The sequence below is a fragment of the Stegostoma tigrinum genome, chromosome 6 (genome assembly GCF_030684315.1).
Source record: "Stegostoma tigrinum isolate sSteTig4 chromosome 6, sSteTig4.hap1, whole genome shotgun sequence".
NCBI lineage: Eukaryota > Metazoa > Chordata > Chondrichthyes > Orectolobiformes > Stegostomatidae > Stegostoma > Stegostoma tigrinum.
In genome coordinates this window covers 60,748,064-60,766,074 of record NC_081359.1, presented here as the reverse complement: position 1 = coordinate 60,766,074, position 18,011 = coordinate 60,748,064, and the positions used below count along the sequence as shown (strand labels likewise).

Here is an 18,011-nt window from a genome sequence, read left to right as displayed (position 1 = left end):
GAGAGGGTGGTAGTTCATGGGAAATGGTCATCCTGGAGACTACTGTACCGCAAGGGTCGATGTTGGGTCCACTGCTGTTTGTCATTTTTATAAATGACCCGGATGAGGGTGTAGAAGGATGGGTATTTGCAGATCACACTAAGGTGAAGGATGCTGTAGGTTGCAGAGAGACATAGACAAGCTGCAGAGCTGGGCTGAGAGGCGGCAAATGGAGTTTAATGTGGACAAGTGTGAGGTGATGCACTTCGGTAGGAGTAACCGGAAGGCAAAGTACAAGACTAATGGTAAGATTCTTGGTAGTGTAGATGAGCAGAGAGATCTCGGTGTCCATGTACACAGATCCTTAAAAGTTGCCACCCAGGTCGACAGGGCTGTTAAGAAGGCAGTGTGTTTTAGCTTTTATTAATAGAGGGATCGAGTTCTGGAACCGAGAGGGTATGCTGCAGCTGTACAAAACTCTGGTGCAGCTGCACTTGGAGTATTGCGTACAGTTCTGTTCACCGCATTATAAGGATGTTTACTAGGATGTTGCCTGGTATGGAGGGAAGGTCTTACGAGGAAAGGCTGAGGGACTTGAGGCTGTTTTTGTTGGAGAGAAGAAGGTTGAGAGGTGACTTAATTGAAATATATAAAATAATCAGGGTTGGATAGGGAGAGCTTTTTTCCTAGGATGGTGATGGCGAGCACGAGGGGGCATAGCTTTAAATTGAGGGGGTGAAAGATAGAGGACAGATGTCAGAGGTGGTCTCTTTACTCAGTAAGGGAATGGAACGCTTTTCCTACAACAGTAGTAGATTTGCCAACTTTAGGTACATTTAAGTCGTCATTGGATAAGCATATAGACGTACATGGAATAGTGTAGGTTGGATGGGCTTGAGATTGGTATGACAGGTCGGCACAACATCGAGGACCGAAGGGCCTGTACTGTGCTGTAATGTTCCATGTTCTATTGGCTGTCTTATACAACTTCAATACTGTTCAAGTCATGTACTCCAAGGCCCTTGCCTAAAGATTAGGGTAATGTATGCTTTATTAACTGCTGTCAGCCTGCCTAGTACCCTTTAAATTGCCTGCACATATACAACCAAATCCTCAGCCACTGCATCCTTTTTAGAGATTTATTGTCTTCTATTGTCTTTCCATGTTCTCCTAACAAGATGTGTAACCTCTCATTTCTCTGCACTGAACTTCATCTGTTTGCCCGTTCCCTCAACATGTCTGTCCTTTTGAAGTTATTCATGATCCTCTTAATGCATAATGCTTCCAAGTTCTTGTACCAACTGCAAATTTTAAAATTGTGCATCCACCTCATGGAATTTAGATTTTCCACAGTCTTTAAAAAAAATCCAGGAGCTTTGTTTCTTGTCTCATGGACAATTTTGTCTGTTACTGATCTTTTTATCCCAGGAGTGCTCTCCTTGTTCATGTGTTTGTTGTGTGTCACTACATTTAAATGCTTCCTGAAAGTCTGTGTACTGCACAGTAACAGCATTGCCCTGATCATCGCTCTTCCAAAAAAACTAAAGTTAGTTTAACATAATTAGGAGAACCTGCTGTTGTCTACATGATTATTAATTTTGAGGGAAACACAAGAGAAAGATCAGTGGCATTAAATTTGTATTCTTGTAATGGAACACTTTGTTTTAAGAAGTTCCACCCTAATGGAATAGGGTGATGGCTAAATGATTGTTTAGCTGAAGCAGGGAAGTTGGCAAAACCAGTTTGTCTGGGAACTAATAGTGCTAATTAGGAGTAGTAATAAATACTTCTGGCCACTTTTAGAACCACAATACTGAGTTAAGGTGAAGTTGCAATGTTGGATATGGATGTCACTTGCTCAGTCAGTATTGATCAGTCCCTAAATAAGCCAGGAAGAATGAGCCACATGGCTATTAGACAGAGGCTGGTGTTGGTAAAACCACAGCCATATTTATTGGGCTAAAATTAATGTCAGATTCCCTGTTGATCTGCAAACTGAAGGGTCACTTGGTGACGACAACCGAAAAATCTGTTTTCTTAACTTTTCTGGCCCTGTTTTCTTTAGATGCTGTACTATAATCTACTTAGATCTGCAAGACCACACTAAAGCACTATGATAGCAGAGCCAGTCTTCCCAAGGACAGAAGTCTGTTTGCTGTCAATTTTCCTGCGAAATAGTGACAACTGTGCCTTTTTAACCGTGAATCTCACCCCCACCTCCAACACACCCCACCCTCCGAATCACCACCCCCAAGGTCTCCTACCCTCCCTTAACCTCTTCATTTCCAACTGCTGTCGTTACATCAATCGCCTCAACCTCTCCACCCCTCCTATATCATGCCAACCTCTCCCCCACAACATGCCCTCTGCTCCAACCCTTGCCTCACTATCAAACCCACAGATGAGGGAGGTGAAGTTGTGGTATGGTGCAATGACCTTAACTTTGATGCCATTTGCCAACCCTGTGACACCTCCTCCTACCTCCCTCTCTATCATGAGCCCACCCCTGACCATCAAAACATCAACATCCATAACCTCATCACCTCTGGTGACCTCCAACCTCATTGTTCCCCAACCCCACACTGCCCATTTCTATCTCCTTCCCAAAGTCCATAAATCTGGCTGACCCATTGTCTCTACCTGCTCCTACCCCACTGAAGTTGCCTCTGTTAATCTGACCATGCTGTTTTTTAGATGACTCCAATGACATTCTTGGTTAGGGGTAACATATTTAAGGCTGAAATTGGAATTCTGCAAAGTTACTTCACCCATTTCTCCTACTTCGAGTTACACTGAGTAGGAGCTCTGCTTCATGTGACTTGTTGCTCTAGCAAGGCCTGATGTCAGTCAGTTGGAGATGACTGGCATGAGCCTTCAAGAACAATGGTGTGTGCAGGTAAATGAACAGTCCACTTTCCTGCTAGTTGGATGATTTGGGGGTTCCATACAGATTGCAACACTTGAGGATGCACAGAACAAGTCAAAGATTTGTTTTCTCTCTGCTGACCTTTTAATGTGGTGCTAACACTGGTCATGTCTTCTTTCTGAAGATGCCTGGATATCTCCTAATAAGCTTATGCCCCAAAACCACATTGACCAGGTCACCACCTAACTGAAATCTCAGGCAGAAGTGATTGAGGACAGATAGGGAGAGCTCAGGGTAGACATGAGGGATGTTGACCCCATGTAAAGCAGAGACACCCCTGCCCCCCCCCCCCCCCACCCCATGAGGGAGGAGATATAGATCAGCTCAGACTCCTGAACAGGATGCTCTCAGAAACCATTGGTGACTAATGGTTGGCTGCTCTGGTCCTGTGTCAATTAGTTCTTCTAGTCTGCTAAATTTTACACTCAGTCTAGCATGACCGCACTTCACACTATGTAAAATTGAGCATTTTCTCTCCCCTTACCCTCTCTGATGCCTGATGGAAGATTAGCTTAACATATGAGAAAGGAAGGCCGTTGCACTGGTGGGATTTTTGTGCCTGATGGAGAGGTGGCAATGATTTTATTTTAGGGCATTCTTGTCTAAAGTTCTTAGCCTTGTCACAATATCAAACCTTTTTGTTTTGACTGTGCTTTGGGTGGGTCAGCCATGATGCTTATTGTGGTCATAGGACAGCAAGGACTAGACCTGCACTTGTGCAGCAATCTGTTCAGCCAGCATATACGCTCCTATCTGTTCTGACCATTACGTTCCTGATTGGCCCCTTTCTTGGCCTTAAGATCCAGTCTTTTTGCTACGAATGGAATGACCTGGTCCCATGTGTCAAAAAAATGGCAATGGATGTTTGTCACTATCAACTCTGTCCTCAAACCTCACTTTCTTATCTGGTTCAGTTTCAAATCTGATAACCCTCAGGATCTTTGTGGAGGATTCAGTGGTGATGCCATTGAATTTGAAAGGACATTGGTTAGATTCTCTCTTGGTGATGGTCATTGGTGTGAATGGTACATGCCACTTTTCAGACCTTTTTGTCTGGATGTTGGCCAGGTCTTGCTTTTGACGTGGAATGCAAGAGTATTTAAGGAGTCACAAATGATGCAGAAGACTGTGCAATTGCAGCAGTTGTACTCATTTTGACCTAATGATGGAAGAAAGATTCTTGATGAAACAGTTGAAGGTGGCAGTGTCTTCGACCCTGCCACCTTCAACTATCATTAGGAACTTCTGCAGATATCTCCTGGAACTGAGATGACTGACCTTAGACAACCATAACCATCTTGCTTAGTCCTTGGTGTCCCTCCAATCAGTAGAGTTCTCCCAAATTCCCATTGACTTCAGTTTTGCTCAAGTTCTTTAATGCTGTAATCAGTGAAATGCAGCCTTGATATCAGTTGCAGTCACTCTCAGCTCATTTCTGTAATAAGACCAGGAGCTGAGATGTCCTTTTTCACCAGGGCCCTTGAGAACAGGTCATTCCTTGTCAGGTGCTGCTTGATAAGATTGTTGATTACACCTTTTGTCACCTTACTGAAGATTGAGAGTAGACTGATGGATTGGCTATTGGCTCAGTTAGACTTAGTGAGTTTTGAGAAGATTTGTAGCTCAGGTTGAGGTTCTGGAAGGTTAGTTTTCAGACGCTTCATCACCATTCTAGGTAACATCAGTGAGCCTCTGACAAAGCGCTGGTATGTCCTGCTTTCTATTTATCTAGTTAGGTTTCCTTGGGTTGGTGATGTAATTTCCTGTTCGTTTTCTCAGGGGATGGTAACTGATGTTACCTAGAATGGTGACGAAACGTCTGAAAACTAACCTTCCAGCTCAGCGAGCAAACTCACATTCAGTAAGACCTTGTTCAGTTTGTACAGGACACATCCAGTCAGCTTCCAAAATCATTGGGTAAATGCCAAAGTTGTAGCTGTTGCTGAACCAGCTTGTTGAGGGATGTGGCAAGTTCTAGAGAACATGTCTTCAATATTGTTGCCTGAGCCCACAATCTTATAGTATGCACTGTGCCTAGCCACTTTTTTGGATATCATATGGAGTGAATCAGATTGGCTAAAGACTGATTGATTTTTGGAAGACTCTAAAATGCTGTGGTGTATCATTCTCACAGCACTTTTGTCTGAAGTTTATTGCAAATGCTAGTGTTTTGCACTGATGTGCTGAGCACACCATGAGAATGTGGACATTTATGGAACCACCTCTTCCATCTCCAGCAAATTGTTTAACTGACTGTAGTTTGCAATTGGATGTAGCAGGACTGCTTAGATTTGATCTGTTGGTTGGGGAGTCATGAGCCCTGTATATCTATTTTTTGTTTTTGGCAGGTATTGTCCTGTTTTGTAGCTTCACTTGATTGACAGCTATTTTTAAGTATGCCTAGTGTGCTTCTTGGCATGCCCTCCAGCACTCTTCATTGAACCAGTAATTAATCACAGGTTTGGTAATGATCAGGTGAGGAATATCCAGTGCCATGAGGTTGCAAATTATGCTGCTGCTGAGAGCTGCAGTGCCTCATGGATGCCAAATCTAAAGTTGCAAGATCTGTTCAAAGTCTATCCTATTTAGCTCAGTAAAAGTGCTAGACAATGTGATGTAAGGTATTTTCAATGTGAAAAGAGGGTATCATCTCCAAGGACTTTATACTTTGTACAGGACTTTGGTTCGACCACATTTGGAATATGGTATACAGTTCTGGTTGCCACTTTAACAAAAGGATGTGGATGCTTTGGAGAGGGTGAAGAGGTTCACCAGGATGTTGCCTGTTATGGAGGGCACTCTCTTTGAAGAGACGTTGAGTAGATGAAGATTATTTACATTAGAAAGGTGGATGTGGGGGGTGGGGTGGTGTGCAGGGGTTGAAGACCTCATTTGAGGTCTGCAAAATCATTGAAAGGTATAGACAGGGTGGATAGCAAGAGGCTTTTTCTCTGAGAGATTTAATTACTAGGGTCACAATTTCAAGGTAAGGGGAAAAGTTGTTTATGTAGAGGGTTGTGGGTGCCTGGAATGTGTTGCCAGTGGAGGTGGTAGAGGTGGGCACAATAGTGTCATTTAAGATGTATCTAGACAGGTACATGAATGGGCAGGGAGCAGAGTATACAGATCCTTGGAAAATAGGCAACAGGTTTAGATAGGATCTGGATCGGTATAGGCTTGGAGGACCAAAGGGTCTTTCCTATGCTGTAATTTTCTTTGTTTTTGACTGTGCGGTGGTCACTTTTAACAGTACTGTCATGGATGATTTATCTGTGTCCTGGAAAATTAGAGGATAAGGTCAAGTCTATCTTTTCCCTCTTCATTCCTTCACTACCTGCTAGTAGCAGTGTCCTTTGACCTGGTCAAGTCCTAATCAGTGGTACTGCTGGCGAGCCACTTTTTGGTGGTAGATGTTGAAATCCCCCAGTCAGTACATTCTGTCCCTTTGCCAATGTCAGTGCTTCTTCCCAAATGATGTTCAACATGCACCTGTACTGTTTGATCAGCTTGTGGTTTGGAGGAGGGGGCTGTAATTGTCAGGAGGTTTCTTTACCCATGTTTGTCCCTATGTCATGAGACTTGATGGTATCCAGAGTCTATTTGGAGGACTCCCAGGGAAACTCCCTTTTGACTGCTTACTAATGTGCCGTCACCTCTGCCAGTTGCTGCTGCTGGAACACAGGCCAGTTAAGAATCAATCATGTTGCTGTTTATTTAGAGTCACATGTATGCTGGACCAGGGAAAGACTGTTTCCTACCCTAAAGGATATTAGTGAATCAGATGGGGTTGCCTAACAAATAACAATGATTTCTTAGTTTTTATTTTTATTGAATTCAAATTTGCCACTGTGGGATTAGTACCTGAGAACAGAGGAGGCAATGGGTTATTTTTATTGGGATGTATAACACAATGGAGTGGCTTGGGTAGACTGAACAGGGAAGATGTTTCTCCTCATGGAGAAGTCAGTTACCAAAGGGTATAGATTTCAGCTGATTCCTAAGAGAATTAGATTTGGAGGAGACATGAGAAAAAGCATTTTCATCCAGCAATGGATATCTGAAATTCACTACCCCATGTGATGGTTGACATGGAAACCATGAACTCATTTAAAATGAACCTGGCAATCAATCTGAATTGCTGTAGTGCACAAGACCATGGACCAGGTGCTGGAGTGGCTGGCTGGGTTATTCAGCTGATTCTGCATATGGGTGGCCTCTTTCTGTGCTCTAATTTTTGTATGAAAGGAATTGGAATCTGGTGCAGGTACAAAATTCACAGCCTGGGCTGAAGTTAACTGCTTCAGCCTTCCCAACATTTATCTGAAAAGCTGTTGAACTAGGGCTGGATTTCACACAAGCAGCATGACAACACAGCATGTTGGTGGCATACAGCTGAATGCTAACTTCATAGATAAGGAATGTCTGGATTATTCACCTAACATGTACATTTTAGTTCTCATTAATCCTCTTTGGGCCATACGTGTGTGTGTGTGTGTCTCAATTGGAGTAGAGATATTGTTCATGTTAAGTGTCAGTGGCTCAGGAATTAAGGAGCAAACTTCAATGAATGTTTTCTGGTATTTAGTTTCCACAACACAGATAATAAAGCAGCATTTACTATGTAAATTTACTCTTGTTTTTCAAATTTATTGTATTATAGATGAACAGATAATCGCACTAAAGGAGTTGCAATTTAATTGGAGAGGAAGGTTGAAAATGGCTCCCCTACTGGTCAGAGTAATGTACAAATCCAGATTATGGCATTATGGAACAGCTGGCAAGAATATTGATTGGCCTTATCAGGCAAGATCTATTAAGTATACGGTTTTAAACTAAATTGTTGAAAGAACCACCTTGTGATAGGTTAACAACTTCTAGATTTAAGACTGCAAAAAGCTAGAAGTATTGAACACTGCAGTTACATTAACTATATTATGTCATACAAATTGTAACAAAGGAACTGATTGCAGAATGAAATAAGTAACATCAGGCTGTGCCATGAGTAACTACCATGCTGCCATTCATACTGCTGACTCAAGCATTGTGCACGCAGTTCCTGCTTGCTGAGTAGTTGCACCAATACATATGATTGCACCAAAATGCAAATCAGCATATTGTTAAGTGATGTCTTTGTTATAGCATGTGAAGTGAATGAAACGTGTATATGTTTTAAAATTGTAACAATTTTAGGTTGTGATAGTGTGTCCAAGAACACATAGGACAGATGAGGAAAGAAATAGTTTTGTATTGATAACAGTGCTTTTCAGGACAACCACATGTCTCAAAGTAGTTTAGATCCAGTCACTTTTGAAGCACAAACAGCAATGATCAGGAGATTTTCTTCGGCCAGGAAACAAGGAATAAATCACTTATTTGACTTGTCATGAAATCATATGTCCTCAGAAGGCAGATGGAGCCTCTGGCTAACATGACCTGTGAAAGGCAGCACCTTTAACACTCAAGTCCCCAGTATTACATAGGAATATCAGCCTCAGATTTTGTGCAAGTCCTGGAATAGGACTTGAAAATTGGGGAATTATGTAACATTGACTCGGAGTCAACAGTGCTACCTGCTGATATAAATGAAACCTATCAGCCATGGTCAAATGGTGATGCAAACTCAGTGAGCCAAATGGTCTCGTTCTGCTTCTAAATCATATGGTCTAATGATCTGTGGCTGGTGCAGTTTAAAAGAACATCTTAAAAGAAGAGAAATAAGTCCAAGACACTTGGAAGTTCCAGAACTTAAGATCTTCTTGATTGGTACTCTTCAAACTTTTGAAACATTATCTTAGCTGTTTGATGCAATGTTAAAATTGAGCAAAAGTTGTAGCAAACGGAATAAGGACCTCTGTTGGAATCACTGGTAAGTTAGTGCTGTGAGGATGGTATTTTGGTCTAGTTTATGTAATAATGTATTAATTTGCATATGACTGATCAAGTTTTTGTCCTTAAGATAAAAATTTCAGTGGTTCAAAAGATTTCTATTAGCAATTAATGTATAGAACCTAAATTAGCTGGACTGTAATGCTTCCCCAGTTCCTTATTCTATCATTGCATAACTGTGTGATATGTTCTTTAGGACAATAGCTCTAGAATTATAAACCTACAGCTCAAAAGGCAATAAAGGTAATTATGTTAATGCTGGCTCAGAAAGAGGTATCCTGCCCAATTCCAATTCTTAGTCATGACCCCAGTAGGTAAAGCTACCACAAGTGTTTTCTGAAATGTAGTGTGGGTTTGGCTCCTATTACCCTTTTGAACAGTGAGTCCCGATTTCCATCACCCTCTGGGTGGAAGGATTATTCCTCAAAGCCCTTTAGTTCTTACCATTTACTTGAAAATAATATCTCCTTGATTATTGACCTCTCCACTAATGGAAATGGGTCATTCTATCTACTCTACCTAGGCCCCCTTATAATTTTATTTACCTTGATGCAATCTCCCATTGAACCTTTGTTCCAAATAAGCATACCAATCTAGTCTTTAGTTTAGCTAAGTTTTCCATTCCTTGAAACATCCTCCTAAATCTTTTCTGTGGCCTTTTGCATGTGCTTGTATTTTGACCCTGTAATTCAGTGGCCAGAGCTGTGCATCATACTTTGGCTAAGACTGAACAGGTTTTTTGTATGTCTAGCATAACCTCCTTGCTTTTGCACTTTAGGCCTGAGAAAGCAGAGAAAATGACCCCTTATGCCATCTTAGCCATCATATACCTGTTTTATCTTGAGAAATCTGAAGATATGTATACCAATGTTAGTGATCTTTTGCCTTTGCAGAATTTCAATTTTTAAAATTCATGCCAGGCCAGCATTTACTGCTCATCCTGAATTGCCAGGAGTTAACAGCATTGCTGTGGGTCTGGAGTCACATGTAGGTTACACCAGGTAAAGGTAGTGGGTTTCCTTCCCTAAAGGACATTGCCTAATAAATCTAAGCTGGCTGTCCTTGATTGATCCATGCATTTCTAAATTACAGTTTACATTTTTGGAAGAAATGCTGAAAAACCATCTTCTCACAACTGTGGTTAGTCAACCTATCCTTTGCTCCCTTTTCAAACAGAAGTATGACTAGCAATGTTAGACAGAGGAGATTGGAAAATGACAGTTACTGGCATTTCGTCCTTTGTTTCCCTTGGCAGCTGGGATATATTTTGCTGCCTGATGTGACTGTTCCTCCAACTTATTCAGAGTTGGGGCAAGGTATCAAGGCCCTTAGTGACCATATCTGTGTTGACTGTACTATGTCTTCAACCCTCCAGGTAGACTCTTCTAGGTATGGCTGCACCATGGAGGTAAGGAACAGTTTCCTCAAGCTTGAAGAGCTGTACGGTTGAGGCAGTGGGAACTGCTAATGATTTTGTTGATGCTAGAGACCTCTCGACCTCTGATTAGTCAGTAGCTTAATACCCAGTGGATTGGACTCCTTACTGCCAGCTAAATGCCTGATTGGCATGGGACTGTGTCTGCTTGGTGCCATCTTTTTGTCATCACATGCTCCTGTGTAGTGTCTTGGGACATTCCTGCCTTATTGCTGAAAAGCAGGCTGTTGCTGTTACTACTTTTTTGTTTATGCTTTACATCATGTGTATTTTTTCCCTCTAGGCGTACTTTGAAGTTGCTGACTCATCAGGTATGATGTCAGTGGTTCTATGGAACTCCCTGTGTCCAAAGTTTTTTCGAAGTTTAGAAGTTGGGACAGTAATCCTTATTCAGCGGTATGTAGTGAAGGATGCATTTCAGATGAGAACACGACCGGTTTCGTACTACCCTGACTTAAAAACATATAAAGAAATAGGTAAGTGTTTTCTATTTGAGAATAGGACAATATTAAAGGCTAATTTCCTTCATTAAAGGTTTTTGTCAATTTACCATGGGCCCTATATCTATACCTCAATAGTTGGATTGCTGAACAAATGTCAGATGTCAACTCCACATAGAAATGCTTATTGATTTAAGTGGTTCATCTATTTGTGTTGTCTAAGTTGGTGTACTGACAAGGCCACCTTCCATTGTTATTTTACCCTTCCTGAGTCATATGCTGACATTGCTACTTCAGCCACAATCTCATTAAGCACCTGACTTTGGAAGGGAAGAAAACTCACCAGTCACATTGCAATTGTAGTTTCCAACACTCTTTCTTCAAATGAACTGCTAGATATTAAACAAAATAAGTTCAGTGCCATTGATTGAAGCTTCTCTCATGAGCTTTGGAATATTTGGTAGGCTGCACTTGCTCAAACTACATGAATTTAATTTATACTAATGCAATGCTGGGAAAAGGATCATATTGAAATCTTCACTTTTAGGATGGAGTCATTAAAGGAGATAAAGAATCCATTTGGTAAATTTAATCAGTGTTAATTTATTCAATTTTGGATAAACCTTGATATTGACTCTTGAATTTCTGTTATGGAGGAACAACAAATGAGCAATTAAATTCCGAAGTCACATTGACAGCTTACATAAATGTTCTGAGTTATAAATTTTCATGGCATTTATAGTACAAAAGATGGCCATAAGTATGACAGTCAGATGACACTGGTATCAAGTGTGTTTAAACTTGGAATGTTTTTAGCATGTGTTTATATATTTGTAATTACAACATAGGAAATACGAACAAAAGCAGGCCAGACTATCCCTTGAGCCTGCTCCACTAATCAGAATAATTATAGTTAATCTACCTCGGATCTCTCTTTCCACCCTCTCCCCATTTGCTTAGATTCTCTGAGGCCAAAGAACTGTCTGAACCTTAAATATATTCAGCAATGGAGCTTCAGTGACTGTGTGTGGCCCTTGAGATTGTGCCTGTCAGACTCTTCTCTACTGGTTTGCTTCAGAATCTTTGTATAGTCTAATTAAATTTCCAGATACTATAGCCCAATTTAATCAGCCTTTCTTCAGAGGATGATGCTCTTAAATCAGGAACCCATGTAGTGAACCTATGCTGTGCTCTCATGTAAGCATAACACTCCTCGAATATAGATGCTAAAACTTCACAGTGCTGCAGATGTTGATTTTACCCAAGTCCTGTACTGAGACTTGGTGTTGCACTCCAAACCCTTGTATTAAAGGCCAGCATGCAATTAGCTGCCTTAATTGTTTGCTGTGCGTGTATGTGATCCTTGTATAAGTACATCCAAGTTTCTCTGAACAGCAACATCTATAAGTATAGTGCTTTTATAAAAATATCTCTTTTATCCCTAAGGCGTATGATCTTGCATTACACTTGTCTATTCAGCTAGCTTATCTGTTTCTCTTATTGTGTCCTCCTGACAACTTATTCCCATCCAGCTTTGTACTGTCAGCAAATTTTGACACTTTGCTCTGTCTCTTTAGGACATTAATATAGATTTCTAATACTTCGGTTCCACCACTAGTTCTTGTGGCACTCTACTAGTCACAGCCTGCTGATTTAGAAAATACCTCACTTATCCCTACTGTTTCATCTCTTAGCTGATCCTTTATTCATGCTGATGTATTATCCCCCAACTACATGAACCTTATCATGTGTGCTAACCACTTCTGTGCGCTTTATCCACTAACTTCCTGAAGATCAAGTATATTTCCTTTACTGTTTCCCTTTAATAATAGATTTTAGCATTTTGTTGACAATTAATGTCAGGCTAACTGGCCTGTAGTTCCCTGTTTCTTCTCTCCTTTGTTGAATCAGTGTTAAGTTTCCTAACCTTCAAACACTATATTAGAATAGAGAATCTTGCAAAATCATAATCAGAGCATCCACTATTTCTGACAGCCTATATCTAGGCTTCTAAAAGATGTACTATCGGATCCTAAGGATTTGTCAGATTTTAGTCTCTTTGGATTCTTCAGTACATTTGCTCTGCTGATAATCTTGATTTCAATTTTATTGCCTCCTTGGTTTGCCTCACTTTGTATTTCCTACTGTAAAGTGAGACCTAAATTTTTTTCATGTCTGTCGTTTCTTCTTTCATTCCCATATTTTCTCCTGTCTTTGTCTCCAAAATGTACCTTTTTGAATATTTTCACAAACTAATTCATATGAGGGTTGCACTTACTTAATACTGCAATATATTCCCCAATACCAGTCCGCCATCTATAAGATACAAGTAATGAGTTTGATGGAATGTCTTATGCCTGGAAGAACAGCAGCACCAATTACACTGTAGAAGGTTGACATCATCTAGGACCAAGCATCCCACTTGATTGCACCAGATTTGCTACATTGACCATTGATGCATAGTAGCAGCTGTGTGTGCCATCTAGAAGATGTGCTGCAGAAATTCATCAAGGCTTCTTAGACAGCACCTTCTGAAACTACAACCACTACTATCTAGAAGGACAGGGGCAGCAGATACATGGGAACACCACCATCTGCAAGATCCTCACCAAGTCTCTCACCATGTTGACTTGTTGTCATTAGGTCCAAAATCCTGGAGGTCTATCCTTAATAGTATTGAGTGTTTCTACACTAAATGCACGGCAGAAATTCGGGAAGGCATCTCTCCATCCCTTTAATGAATGAAAAGAGCTTTTTTAAATTTTATCCATTGCCAATAAGTGAGGAAGGAGTGTATTTTTCAGTTTAGTTTCATTTGTGAGCAATATTGTGGTTCAGTGTTTTAACACTAGTCTACTGTGTGTATTCTAGTTATGGCTATTTTGTTTGCATTTCAGATATTTCCTTGAACCCTCAGAAACCTGCTGCTGATATTAAGATTATTCCACCAAAACAAGTCAAACCTGAGTGGAGGCTTCCTAATATTAAGTATCGTTTTATTACTAGGTAATCTACCAGTACAATGCTTCTGTGTACACACAAGTTAATTTGTAAGATAAGTCATTTTGATTAAACTAAAATGTGGGACAGGATTTTATGCTTTCTGGGGCAGATTGGCAGGTTGTTGGTGGGTATAATACAGCCCATTGAGTCTGCACCGACAAACTAAATCTGCAGTAGTTTCATTTCATGGTACCTGAACTATAGCAAAACATTCCGTGTTCATCCAAGTGTTTCTTAAAAACCAGGCCTGGAGGTTTCCTGCCTCAATCATCCTCCCAGGCAGTGTGTTCCAGATTCCCACTACTCTGGTTGAAAATTCTTGCCCTGAAATCCCCTCTAAACCACCTGCTTTTCACTTTAAAATATATACCCTATCCCTTGTTACTGAACCTTCAATTGAGGGGAACAATTGCTTCTTATCCACCCTGTCCACACCCCTTATCTTATGCACCTCAATCAAATCCCCTCTCAGCCTGTTCTGCTCTCATGAACTTATCCAGAATCTCTTTAAAGCTAAACTGCTCTAACTCAGGCAACATCCTGGTGAATCTCCTTCGTATCCATCAAGTGCAATCACATCCTTGCTATAATGTGGTGACCAGAACTGCACAGAATACTCCACCTGTAGCCTAACCAAAGTTCTGTATAGCTCCAACATAATCTCTGTGCTCTTGTAGTCTGACATGACTGATTAAAGTGTCCCATATACCTTCATAACTACGCCACCTTCTTGCTGCCTTCCTGGATCTGTGAACAAGCACCTTTAAAATCCTTTGTTTGAGTTTCCTAGCATTCTGTCATTCACTTGAGTACTCCCTAGGTTTGTTGCTTCTTGCAAAGTGCATCACCTCACTCAATGTTAAATTACATCTGACATAGATCCGCCCTTCTGACCAATTGTCTTTATCTTCCTGTAACCTAGATCATCATTCTCACTGACAACCACCTCTTTCTCATCCACAAACTTAGCATAATCCCCTCAACATTGTCTTCTATATTTCCCAGTGTCTACCTACCTATTCCTGACTCTGTTACAATTTTACTTGTAACAGGAGTTGGATAAATTAGCAATCTTTGAGCCAAGCCTTTTCGCACCCCTCTGCAAATCTTCCTGTTGCAGGTGGAGACCCGAGCCAGGCTTGAAGTTAGTTCCCAGGTCTTGGTTTACTGGAAGGAAGTTAGATTGAGGGTGGTGTTTCTTTTTTCCCAGGCTCTCCTCAATATCTATACCCTTCCCAGATTGCGCACTCCTCACCCCCTCCAGTCCATGCACTTCAAACTCTCCCCTTTACCCCTCTTTCACCTCAATCTCTTGCTGGCAAATGCTAGTCTAGTCTTGCTGAAAACCCTCAACCCCACACCACCTCCCCACCCAACCCCCCCCCACTCCCCAAATCATCTCCAGCACTGATCTCATTGAAGACCAAATGCAATCCCAGCAGTAGCCAGATGCTCAGTGGGGACTGCTGGGACAACAGTGTAGCTGACAGTTCTGAGGCAGCACTTCTCCCTTAAATGGGGCAGGAGTCTTACTCCAATCCTGTTCAAGACCTAATGGGCTGCAAACTTTACACCTGGGTGTTTCAATCTTGGTGCAGCCTAATATCATGCTGGTGAAACGAAATCTCAACTATTTCAAGCAAATTTTATCCCTTGTGTACTGTTCATGTTTTCTGGTCAGTGTAATGTGAAATGATTTGTTGTGTTCCTGCTTTCCCCAGCAATAATAACTTAGTGAAAGGTTTTTAAGTTCATAAATTGTGATTTTACTTAGGATACAAGAAAACGCTATGTTGGAAGATTATATAAATGAAATCAGGGTCCTAGATTATCAAAGGATAATTTGCACAATAGTTATTTGTATCCTCAAGCTTGCTGCTTGCAACAATGTTGTGCAGGTGTCCAGCCACCAACATTCCTCTGAGGAAAAGTCTTTGACGTGCCTTACTTTATATGTATAAATTTACTTTTTTAATCAATATTCTTTCAGCTTGAGCTGTGTATCTTTATGTATGAATTTAAAATTTTCTTAAATCCTAATTGAGCTAATTCCAGCATTCTGGACAGACATCATGCTGTAAATATTCACTAAGGAATGAGTGCATTTTTAATGAAAATTAATTAGGTATTTAAGTCCAGAACATTGAACTTGAATAGAGAACTTTAATATACATGTTAACAACTTTCACTGATAACTTTCTTCCTGATTAATACAGCTAGGTTTCAAGTTGCACTAGGCATTAACATGAAATTCTGGGAAGATATATATACACATACATTTTTCAGAAGTAACATTATTTGTAATCAGTGGCTCTTTCAGGGAATGTGTTTCTATAAAGCTGAAAGTGTTTTTACATTATTAAGAAAGGTTCCAATTTACAGCTCCTTGAGGTACTTTGCACTTATAGCACAATTTGAGCAAAATTTTGGTCGTAAGGTAGATTTATCATTTAAAAAACAATTGTTTTATTTGTGAATTTGCCAGTTCACATTCAAAATTTGTGGTCTTATTTTTCTTAAAAAAAACTCAATTTGCATGGCTCCAGTATTGAAGCAAGACTATTTGTCATTATGGCAGAGAGTGAACCCATTCTCTCAGCATAGCTGTGTGTTCAGTGATTCTTTAAGTTCCTGTGTAACTTTAAATCTTGCAAGCTTTGTCAAGAATTAGTTTCCCAATTAGTGTGATAGTCCCACATGTGATTGTAGTAGTGGCCTTGACCAGATGTTTTTCTTTTTCCTATCTGTTATAAAAGCCTCTGAGATAATGGGAACTACAGATGCTGGAGAATCCAAGGTAACAAAGTGTGAAGCTGGATGGACACAGTAAGCCAAGCAGCATCTCAGGAGCACAAAAACTGACGTTTCGGGCCTAGACCCTTCACCTGATGAAGGGTCTAGGCCTGAAACGTCAGCTTTTGCGCACCTGAGATGCTGCTTGGCCTACTGTGTCCATCCAGCTTCACACTTTGTTACCTTATAAAAGCCTCAGCCAGTCTTTTCCACCTTGAAGTGATATGTTGGTACCCTTTTTTCCTGCCTGTTGTTTAATTTTGTGGTCATTACCATGTTGTTCAGTAGTCCTTGGGAGCTTTGATTTGCTGTCTGAGTTGCATACTCTGTCCTCTTTCTTCCCAACCTACAGTTCAGTTGAGCAGAGTAGTAAAAGACAAGAGAAGTATACTGTATGTGATTGTAGATGTATTAGCAGAGTACTTGTCACTTAAGTCAAGAAATCTTACTTCTGCAACTCTGGCTAATGCTGTAATTTAATGAGATATTAGGCATGAATGGCACAATTAGCATGGGACTCAAGGTTCACTCAGGAATAATTGGTGTTCCTGAACTTGAAATTAAAAATTCAAGAGTTACGTGAAAAGGACAGCAAAAGGGATGAAAAGCACTTACAACTTCTAAATATGACATAGTTGAAAATTATTTGGAATTTTGTTGACTAATTTGTGCTCAACAAGGCCAATTTAATTGTTATAGGTTGCAAAAGTCACCTGTAGGCCACAAAACTTTAATGAAGTATTTCCAGAATTTTCTTAGCATATATTTGCAGTCTTAACTTATGTTAAATACTAAGAATTTCTTAAATTTCTCCACAATTAATGTTTTGATATATCCATGACCATAAATTTTGTCAGGAACTAAAGTATTGGAAAACTTTGGACCATTGAAATTGATACAGGTTTGGATATTTGGCTAACATTCTAAGATATTTAAATGATGAAATACAAAAGTCATCTATTTAAGAAAAATTATTGTTAAATATAAAACAGCATAATTTATTTTCAGGGACCAATTGGACACTCTCCCAGACACCTATGTTTGTGATGTCATTGGCCTTGTCACTTTTGTTGGCAGATGTGAAAGAATCCGAAAGAAGGGTAATATGTTTACATTGGTTCTTTATTTGAAAAGGCATTGTTTATTTGAATCATCAACACATTTGAAAGTATATCTCACATTGTAGCCTGATAAGATCTGTTGAAACTGTATTGAGACTTGCATAAAATATTATGTAATGATGGCAATGTTCATGCTGTCTTACTCCTACTTCATAAGATTCATTGTTGTTTTGATACTAGACTGTGCTTTGTGCTTTTTGCTGAAATGAAGATTATCAACAGCTGAGAAGTTTGTACGTAGGATGGAACAATTCAAAATTCTCAATATTGTTTGTTAAATTGAAACTGTAACATGTGAATTTTGACAAGTTCACAATAGTAATTAGCTGCATTCTGCCTGAAACAAGACAGACAAGCGATGTAAACCTAGAAACTCAGGTATGCTGGTTAATCATCTCCGATCATATAGCAAGAGTTGTGTGTTTAAA

General features: G+C 40.2%; 1 protein-coding gene across 1 annotated transcript in view; it reads left to right on the top strand.

Annotated features, from left to right (window-relative positions):
* LOC125453254 (RPA-related protein RADX-like) overlaps positions 1-18,011 on the top strand; it is a 79,487-nt gene that overhangs the window by 4,172 nt on the left and 57,304 nt on the right. The window contains exons 2-5 of the mRNA XM_059646966.1: positions 7,566-7,708; positions 10,510-10,702; positions 13,564-13,672; positions 17,471-17,562. Of these exons, the coding sequence (XP_059502949.1) occupies positions 7,566-7,708; positions 10,510-10,702; positions 13,564-13,672; positions 17,471-17,562 (537 nt within the window). The remainder of the gene's footprint in view (positions 1-7,565; positions 7,709-10,509; positions 10,703-13,563; positions 13,673-17,470; positions 17,563-18,011) is intronic.